We start from the raw sequence: 10,557 nt of genomic DNA, 5'->3' as shown, positions 1-10,557 counted from the left end.
TGGGATGAGGTTGCATACAGAGGGAGAGAAAGTAGAGAAGAGAGGAGCTCAGTGCATCATGGGAAATCCCCCGGCAGTCTAGGCCTATAGCAGCATAACTAAGGGATGGTTCAGGACTCACCTGAGCCAGCCCTAACTATAAGCTTTATCAAAGAGGAAAGTCTTAAGCCTACTCTTAAATGTGGAGATGGTGTCTGCCTCCTGAACCCAAACTGGAACCTGGTTCCACAGGAGAGGAGCTTGATAGCTGAACGCTCTGGCTCCTAGTCTACTTTTGGAGACTCTAGGAACCACAAGTAACCCTGCATTCTGGGAGCGCAGTGCTCTGGTGGGGTAGTAAGGTACTATGAGCTCTTTAAGATAAGATGGTGCCTGACCATTAAGAGCTTTGTAGGTAAGAAGAATGATTTTAAATTCTATTCTGGATTTTACTGGAAGCCATTGCAAAGAAGCTAAGACAGGAGAAATGTGATCTCTTTTCCTGGTTCCTGTCAGAACACGTGCTGCAGCATTCTGGATCAGCTGAAGAGTCTTCTTCCCGTCTGCAGCTAGCCTCATTAACAAGACCCGGGTCCCCCACTGACACTCTGCAGATGTCTCTGCACGTGTAAATATGATTTCATTTCATATCTTGCACTAACCTGGCACATTGCACATATTTGTTGTCAATTGTTAATACAACCCCAATTCCAATGAAGTTGGGATGTTAAATAATGTAAATAAAACCAGAATAAATTCATTTGCAAATCCTTTTCAACCTTTATTCAATTTAATACACCACAAAGACAAGATATTTAATGTTCAAACTGATAAACTTGTTTTTTGCAAATATTCCCTCACTTTGAATTTAATGCCTGCAACATGTTCCAAAGAAGCTGGGACAGGGGCAACAAAAGACTGGGAAAGTTGAGGAATGCTCAAAAAACACCTGTTTGGAAGATTCCACAGGTGAACAGGTTAATTGGAAACAGGTGAGTTTCATAATTGGGTATAAAAGGAGCATCCTCGAAAGGCTCAGTCATTCACAAGCAAGGACGGGGTGAGGTTCACCAATTTGTGAACAACTGCATGAGCAAATAGCCCAACAGTTTAAGAACAACGTTTCTCAACATACAGTTGCAAGGAATTTATGGATTTCATATCTACAGTCCATAATATCATCAAAACATTCAGAGAATCTGGAGAAATCTCTGCACATAAGCAGCAAGGCTGAAAACCAACATTGAATGCCCATGACTTTCGATCCCTCAGGCGGCACTGCATTAAAAACAAACATCAATGCGTAAAGGATATTACCACATGGGCTCAGGAACACTTCAGAAAACCATTGTCAGTTAACATAGTTCGTCGCTACATCAACAAGTGCAAGTTAAAACTCTACCATGCAAAGCGAAAGCCATATATCAACAACACCCAGAAAAGTAAAGTGGAAAAGGACCATCCGGATTGTTATCAGCGCAAAGTTCAAAAGCCAGCATCTGTGAAGGCACCATTAATGCTTGTCGTGTGACATGCGCAGTGACCTGGAGGGCAAAACAACAGACTAACATAGCGGATCACACCGAGACTCCCCAACATAGACGCCACAAAAGCATTAAAATTTTATTTGGATCGCCTTTCAACCTAAGAAAGAAAGATATGAACACAAACTGCAAGTGTTGGGCACTTCTGATCCATATAACGTTAGGCTACAGCATCCGCTGCCGCATTTCTATCATTAAAAGCCGCCAGGTCCCTGCTGCTGCTCAACTGTGGTAAGGTTTACGTTTACCTTGTAGGGAATCCCTCACCTAACACAGCTCAGCTCAAAACAGCGTCTTTTTCCCTCCAAGGGAGCGTTTTTTTTGTCACGTCACTTGAACACTATGAATATTTCTGCACAACACAAACTGGAGTAATGCACATGTAAATATCTGCCACATTGTTCTTTCTCGGCATGTAGTTGTACTATTTTTTTTCTATTTTATTATTCTTATATAACTTACATTTGTTTATTCCATATTTATATTTTTCACATTTTTTTATGTCAACTGTATGTTTGTCTACATGTAGCACCTTATCACCAAAGCAAATTCCTCGTATGAGTAAAACACTACTTGGCAATAAAGCTCCTTCTGATTCTGAAATGGTATGGAAGATTCAACTATAAGATTGACAGTCGAATCAGGCTCATCAGGCGAATCTTCGACTATTTGGGGTTAGCCCTGAATTACAGATTTGCAACAATCATTTTGCATACCCAAAGAATTTCTGCACAAACTGTCAGGAAACGTCTCAGGGAAGCTCATCTGCATACTCATCATTGGGGTCTCGACCTGACTGCAACTTCGTCGTCGTAACAGACTTGAGTGGGCAAATGCTCACATTCGAAGGTGTCTGGCACTTTGGAGAGGTGTTCTCTTCACGGATGAATCCCGGTTTTCACTGTACAGGGCAGATGGCACAGGGCGTGTATGCCGTTGTGTGGGTGAACGGTTTGCTGATGTCAACGTTGTGGATCGACTGGCCCATGGTGGCGGTGGGGTTATGGACAACAAACAAAAGTGCATTTTATTGATAGCATTTTGAATGCAGAGAGATGCCATGACGAGAACCTGAGGCCCACTGTTATGCCAAGGACCACAATGGAAATGTCTGGCTGTCTGGCTTTATTGTGTAGCTGGGGCATCTGTTGTTGGAGGTGCCACTTTTATATTTACAATCAATAAAGAAGCTCAATCAATCATTCATCCATGACCATCACCTCATTTTGCAACATGATGATGCACGGCCCCATGTTGCAAGGATCTGTACACAATTCCTGGAAGCTGAAAACATCCCAGTTCGTGCTTGTTTGAGATGCTCTGGATCGGCATATATGATAGTGTGTTCCAGGTCCTGCCAATATCCAACAACTTCGCACAGCCATTTGAAGGGAAGTCAATAAATAGTGCCGCCCCCCCCCCCACACACACACACACACACACACACACACAATACAGTCAACCTGCACATTTTCGAGTGGCCTTTTATTATGGCCATCCTAAAGCAAACCTGTGCAATCCCCATGCTGTCTGATCAGAATCTTGATATGCCACACCTGTGAGGTGGATGGATTGTCTCAGCAAAGAAGAAGTGCTCACTAACACAGATTTTGACAGATTTGTGAACAATATTTGAAAGAAATAGGCCTTTTGTGTACAAAGAGAAAGTCTTAGATGTTCAGTGTAGATTCAAGCTGGCTACACTGACATACACAAAAAACCCTTACACCTAATGAGGAAGTAGCAGCAGCTCAAGTGTTCCTTTGTTTAGGAAACTTTAAAAGAGCTACCAGAGCCCAAAATAATGTCAATGTACTTTACACTTTATGTGGTTAGTGATTAGTCACTTGTTAAAATTGTAATTAAATAAAAATAAATATTCACATTGTCAGTGCAGAAATTATTCATTTAATTGTCAGTCATCTGAATAAAAGCACGATTAATTTCATGCAGCACAAACAGATGTCTTTCTGAAACCTGAATGGAACCTGAGTAAAAAGCAGCAACAGTGTGTTCATTTGGAGCACCACCCAAATGCACCATGTCTGCATGTATAGGGATGAGATGAAGGAAGGAAGCAGCAACAATTCAACTTGATGATTTTTAAAAAACATTAAGACAGTGAACTTTGTGTTTGCAATGTATTTGGTTGCAGTTTCCATTCTCCTCGGGACGGGACTGATGGTGAACAGTGGTAAGTTGAGAGTTTTCTGACTTATTAATGTGAAGTAGGAGAAGGTAAATATAGGAAATAATTGATTTTAGAAATGAATTTCCGACCAGTCCACATGCCTAAGATACTGCAACTAAGTGATGACATCAAGTGAAAATGCAAGTAATAAAATGCATATGTTTCATGTTTCTTGAGGCCATAAAATATTGTAGGATTGATCAGATAATCCGCTATAAAAAAAAGACAATTTTGTCAGTTTGTTGAAATCCATCTATTAACTAAACATGGAACTTATTATTCTGGGAAACACTTGAAGTCACACCCTGTGAGTAGCCAAACATCAAACACAAGTATGAAACTGCCATATTTCTGCAAACAGTATCTGTAGAGAGATAAGAGACACTGTCATCCAAAGATGGTTAAAGTCAAGGGCAACTGGACTTGGTTGAAGATACTGTAAGACGTTTCGTCCCTCATCCTGACTGACTGGTAGGGAAACTAAGCTATTTAACCTCAGTGGGGTCGTTTGCCAGGATCGTCAATACTGCTGGTTCGTTAGTGTTCCTGGCTGTTGTAAAGACAGTCGTTACAGTCGTTAGGACTACCCGAGGCCAAGACTGAATGACCATCGTTGGCATCCTCACCTAAGGCCAATAGATAAGGCCAATAGATTACGTTTGTTGAGTTTCCTGGACGTAGACGCCCTCCTCTGTTCAACAATGGCCTCTCAGCCCGGGTGTGGATGGCTTCCTTGACACCTCTTTCAAACCATCCATCTTCTCTGTCTAAAATGTGCACCTGGTGGTCCTCAAACGAGTGTCCTCTGTCCTTCAGATGTAAGTAGACTGCAGAGTCTTGACCTGAGGAGTTGGCCCTTCTGTGTTGAGCCATGCGTTTGTGTAGTGGTTGTTTAGTCTCCCCAATATACAGGTCTGTGCATTCCTCACTGCATTGGACCGCATACACTAGATTGCTTTTCTTGTGTTTGGGTGTGCGGTCTTTGGGGTGGATCAGTATCTGTCTTAGTGTGTTCTTGGGTTTAAAAAAACACAGGGATGTTGTGTTTGTTGAAAATCCTCCAGACAAGTATGGAATCACAATGTTGTTGTGTTTGACCTTCTTCTCCTCATCCCCTGTAGTTTTGTTCTTCTTGGATCTTGTGGCTGTTTTCACAAAGGTCCATTTAGGGTATCCACAGGCTGTAAGTGCCCCCTTCAGGTGTTCAGTTCCTTCTCTCTGGCTTGGGCGCTTGTTGGTATGTTTTCCGCTCTGTGGTGCAGTGTTCTCATGACCCCTAGCTTGTACTACAGTGGGTGGTGGGAATCGAACAGTAGGTATTGGTCTGTGTGTGTGGGTTTTCTGTAAACACCAATTAGCAGGCTCCTGTCCTCTTCAATGTGTACAGCGCAGTCCAGGAAGGCCAAACTGTTGTTGTGAACATCTTCTCGTGTGAACTTGATGTTGCTTTCCAGAATTGATGTGTTCTGTGAAGGCTTGCACTTTTAATTTTGACTTCTGGCTTTTAATTTTGACCCAGGTGTCGTCCACATTTCTGTACCAGTGGCTCGGTGCTGTTCCTCTGAACGAGTTGAGGGCTTTGCTCTCCACTTCTTCCACGTAGATGTTCGCCCCAATCAGGGATACCGGTGAGCCCATGGCACAGCCATGCTTCTGTCTGTAGAATCCTCCATTGTACTGGAAATAGGTGGTGTTTAGACAGAGGTTGAGTAATTTGCAGATTTGGTCAGGGCTGAGGCTAGTTCTGTTGTCCAGGGTGTTGTCTTGTGTTAGCCGTTTCCTAACGGTTTCTACTGCTTCTATGGTGGGGATGTAGGTAAACAAAGAAGTCACGTCATAGGATACCATGGTTTCATCTGGATCCAGTTTCAGTCCTCAAACTTTGTTTACAAAGTCAACGAAGTGTTGGATGTGGTGTGGCATGTTTCCCACCAAGGGAGCAAAGATGGTAGAAATGTGTTTGGCAATGTTTTAGGTGACCAAGTTGATGCTACTGATAATCGGCCTGAGTGGGGCTCCTTCTTTGTGTATCTTTGGTAGTCCATAAATACATGGAATGGCTTCTCCAGGATACAAATGGTAATATTGTTCACGGGAGATGGTGTTGTCTTTCTGTAGCTGTTGTAGACATTCTATTGGCCTTTTTCTTGTATCTGCTGGTTGGGTCTCGCCTCAGTGTCTCGTATGTGTTTGGGTCAATTAGTAGTGTGTTGACCTTGTTCTGGTAATCCGCTGTTTTAAGGACTACCATGCATCTTCCTTTGTCAGCAGGTAGGATAGTGATGTTTTGATCCTTACTCAGTGATGTCACAGCTTTCCTTTCTTGGATGGTGAGGTTGGAAGGGGGAGCCTTCGCATTAGAAAGGGTTGCAGATACCTTTAGTCTGAGCTGTTCCGCTTCTGTTTCTGTTAATTTGTTTTTCCTAATGGCCCGATTCTGTGGCTGTGATGAGGTCCACTATAGGTAGATACTGGGCGAAAGAGAAACTACATAAGCCCATCACACGTTACCAGAGCCCAAAATTATGTCCTACAACTGTTGATTTAATCTGATCAACAGTGGAAAAACATAGTACTGCCAATTATAATCAATTTAAAACTAAAACACGCTTCCCAAAGGGTTGAATGAATTATCTGCCTTGTCTAATAAATATCTGTCTGTCTGTGTGACTCTCAGAGAGGCATTCCCTCTTTTACACCTACACGGCTCTCTCCAAACCTGTCGGACTCCCGGGCATCCACCAGTTCACAGCCATGGGTCTGCTGGACGGCAGGATGATCGACTACTTTGACAGCGAGCACCAGCAGAAAGTTCCCAAACAGGACTGGATGAAAGAGAGACTGCCTGCAGATTACTGGGACAAAGGGACACAGTCCCGTCTGAGCAAACAGCAGAGTTTAACAATCAACCTCGACATCCTGATGAAACGTATGGGACATAATGACTCAGGTAAGATCCATGAAACAAGGACTGCGACCATTTTTTGATGAAGGACATGAAACCAACAACTGTAATAACTTTACAGATAAATGCTTTAGCAAAAATAAAACAAGGGCTCTTTCATGTTTAACCAGAAAACCATAAATATTCAAATTTCTGGCTTTGTATTTATCCATTCATCTCACTGTCCTGGCATAACTTTTGGTTTCAGACATCCATGTTCTTCAGTGGATGCACGGCTGTGAGGGCGAAAAGCAGCCTGACGGCACGATTAGGTTCCACCGCGGCGTGGACATGTACGCCTACGATGGAAACGACTTCCTGTCCTTTGACGACGTCAACCAAGTCTGGGTTGCTTCGACTGACGCGGCTGTCCCGACCAAGAGGAAGTGGGATGGGGTCCAGGTCCTTAAAGAATACACCATGGGCTACCTGGAGAACGAGTGCATGGAGTGGTTGAGGAAGTTTGTGGACTATGGGCGAATGCAGCTTCAAAACGCCAGTATGTTTTCTAGAAATAATGATCTGGGCCCTGTTTCCTGATAACAGTTGATTTCAGAGCGTTTTCAAAGAGTATTTCTACTAACACTCTTAAATTTATTTTTTAATGTTTCCCAAAGCATGTGCATGAGCTCACCACAAACTGCTAGAGCTAACGCTAGCCCTTTGTTCCTACTCTTGATACAGCCAGTAAGCTATTCCTAAGGGTTCTCAGGGGTTCGTACGGCACAAGCATATCAGAGAAATATTTTGGCCAGAGCCACAGAGGGATTTGTAGACGAGAATTCAATCCTCTCAGTGACTTATAGCCAGAGTGAGGATTTTAAAACTGGTGTAATGTGGTCGTATTTCCTGGTTTTCGTCAGGACCCATGCAGCAGGGCTCTGATCTTTGCATCCTGTTGTGAGTGTGCAACTTTGCATGTGCTCTTGTGTGTCTGCAAGGTGTGTTTGCATTCAGTTCAAGTATGAAGAGTTTACTAAAGTCACTTAAGGGCGGGTTCACACTTAAAGGTCCAGGTTCTGAATCGAACCAGCGTGAGGATGATACATGGTTTAAATTTTCCAACTGGTCAGGTCTGCATCACAAAGGCAAAACTCAAATGGTCAAGAAATTGTAAACAAAAGCCATGTGGTGAAAATGGTATTTGATTACTGGTCATGGTGGGTAAAAAACACAAACCCTTCCAAATACTTACATATTACAGTGCTTTGACGTACTGTTGACTAAGGCTGGACGATTGAGTAATCTTAACCGAAATTCGTTTTTTAAAGCCTATTACTATTTTAACTAAAGGTACCCTTCAGTGTCCGTATGAAACGTCACCGTTTGCTACGTCCCAGCAACACAAAGGAGGCTCATGGGCGATGTGCACAGCTGGCTTCGGGGGGCTGTCAACGCCTTTAACAGCTCGCTAGCACTAGATAGCTAGTACTTCTGGTCTGTTCCGGTCTGTCTCATAGAGACCCGGCGTGTTTCTGAGACGCTGAAGGGTACCTTTGGCATCAAATAACTACGTTTTGTTTTGTTCTGAAAGCGTTGGTATTGGATGCTCTGAGATGAGAACGGTCTGGTATCATCATGAAAGTTTCAGCCAGAAGAGATGAAGACAGACGACAAGAATTGAGAATACGATAAAAGAAACTCAAATAACTAAAATAAAAACATGTAGTTTGAGGCTTGTTCAGGAGCTTCTTCTAGGGAGTAGAAAGCTCCCTTTTTTTTCACCATCATAGCCTTAAAACTGGGAAACGGGGTCTGGGTTGTACATTTAAGCAATAGCTCACGACAGGCCGTGGTATACGCTTATTACATCACAGTTGAGGGGCGTTGTTCGGCGCGTTTTATAAAATGGTTACTAAGTATGGCAAAAAGAACATAGGCTAACACACTACAATTTGACTTTGTTTTATTTCATCAATAGACATTTCTTTATGAATACACAAAGTGGTGTTACTTTCTAACGTTACTTTGTCGCGGAGTGATACGGATCTGTTTGGCCACCAGCAAATAATAACTTTTTTTCTGTCCAGCTCCACCTGAAGTCTACGTGTTCACAAAGAGCACAACAGTTGAGACAAAGGTCATGTTGACGTGCCTGGCCACAGGTTTCTACCCAAAAGACGTCATCCTGAATATCAAAAGAAACGGCCGTGTTCTAATTAAAGAGGACGGAGTGGTTACCTCGGGCGTTCGCCCAAATGAAGACGACACCTTCCAGAGAAGAGACAGTGTGGACATTTTAAGGAGTGACACGTCTACATTCACCTGTGAAGTGAAACACCCTGCATCCAAGTTGCATGTTCAGAAGGAATGGGGTAAGAAACTTTATGTAACTATAGTTGGTCTTTTTTAGTTTTTTCATTTGGACAGTTTTTCATAATGTTTTTCTTGCATAACACAGTCATGTTAGTAAAGTTCCACATCCACACCTGGGATTGTTTCTGATCACAAACTAGAAGAATCTTTGGGTATTTCAGTATTTAAGGGTGGAGTTTTTGACCATTAGCAGCAGCACGGGGCCGTGTTTTGTTTCACTACATCAATCTCTTTGCTTTTGCTGTTGTGAATTTCTTACTTTTTTAACAGCCAGATGTTTTTCACCTCCCAAGCACGTATTACAGATTTCATTTTTTAGGAGATCATAATTATCACCATGTGAATATTGTACTGACTTACATCAACACTGTAGTAGATTGAAAGTAACAAATATAAGTGCTGCTGAAAGCGATTTGAAATTTAATACTAAAGTTGAATGTCTTGTTTTGTGTTTTAGCTCAAGAGCCTCCCAGCACTGCAGGTATTGCTGTAGTGGTTCCTTTTGTTCGGTTTGTAGGGGTGAGTGTGGGTGTGATCGTGGGAACGCTTCTAGTGGCCTTTAGCAAGAGATGCGTTACCGGTAAGTACAATACATCACCAACGATTGCCTTAACCAGGCTGATACTGTTTTTTTATTTTATTTGTTTTGATAACATGAAAAAATGGATGTCGTCATTTAAAGGTTCAGTCAGTGTAGGTTTTAGTGGCATCTAGTGGTGAGGGTTGTGAATTGCAACCAATGGCTCAGTCACCGCTCAGTCCTCCCTTTGCAAACTAGAAGGAGAAGCTATGGTTTTCGACACGCTCTGTTGGCTCTAAATAATAGGTTTTCCTCCATTTGTCTAAATGTCTCTTCTTACGTCTAATAAACCAGACGACTACTTTTTCCTTCCCTTTTGTACTTCTATAGCTCTGTAGAGCATTGTGTCCGTTTGGGCTACTGTAGAAACATGGCGGCGCAACATGGCGGCTACTATGTAAGAGGACCGGAGGTGTATATAGATAGAAATGTCTCATTCTAAAGTAATAGAAACATAACGGTTCATTATGTAAAGTGTTATACACCACTGAAGTCAGTGTTTTAGAAGTCCGGCTCCGCACCTTGGTAGATCAGTCTTTAGCTACTGTAGCTAGCCAGTCCCCGGTAGTCGGTGCGGAACGGCCTGAGTTAGCCTGTGGTAGCCGTCCTCCGGCATCCCCTGTGCAGCCAGGAAAGGGGGGCTGGGTGACTGTCCGAAGGAGGAATAGTCGTAAGCTTTCAAAGTCCACGGGGCATCATCAACCTGTTCACGTTTCTAACAGATTTTCCCCACTCAGCGACACACCCGCTGAGAAACCAACTCTGATCATTGGCAGCTCCATTTTGAGAAACGTGAATTTAGCGAAGCCAGCGGCCATAGTTAAGTGCATCCCTGGGGCCAGAGCGGGCGACATTGAGTCTTATTTGAAACTGCTGGCTAAGGATAAACGTAAATACAGTAAGATTGTTATTCACGTCGGCGGTAATGACTCCCGGTTACGCCAATCGGAGGTCACTAAGATTAATGTTGAGTCGGTGTGTACATATGCAAAAACAATGTCGG

General features: G+C 43.0%; 1 protein-coding gene across 2 annotated transcripts in view; it reads left to right on the top strand.

Annotated features, from left to right (window-relative positions):
- The window catches only part of LOC123976089 (BOLA class I histocompatibility antigen, alpha chain BL3-6-like), a 54,767-nt gene that overhangs the window by 42,343 nt on the left and 1,867 nt on the right, over positions 1–10,557 (top strand). For both annotated transcript variants that reach the window (XM_046057918.1, XM_046057919.1), the window contains 5 exons: positions 3,679–3,717; positions 6,392–6,664; positions 6,867–7,157; positions 8,689–8,973; positions 9,432–9,554. In XM_046057918.1, coding sequence (XP_045913874.1) covers positions 3,679–3,717; positions 6,392–6,664; positions 6,867–7,157; positions 8,689–8,973; positions 9,432–9,554 — 1,011 coding nt within the window. The remainder of the gene's footprint in view (positions 1–3,678; positions 3,718–6,391; positions 6,665–6,866; positions 7,158–8,688; positions 8,974–9,431; positions 9,555–10,557) is intronic.

The sequence above is a fragment of the Micropterus dolomieu genome, linkage group LG09, assembly GCF_021292245.1.
Source record: "Micropterus dolomieu isolate WLL.071019.BEF.003 ecotype Adirondacks linkage group LG09, ASM2129224v1, whole genome shotgun sequence".
NCBI classification, from domain to species: domain Eukaryota; kingdom Metazoa; phylum Chordata; class Actinopteri; order Centrarchiformes; family Centrarchidae; genus Micropterus; species Micropterus dolomieu.
This window is presented reverse-complemented; position numbering and strand designations above follow the sequence as displayed.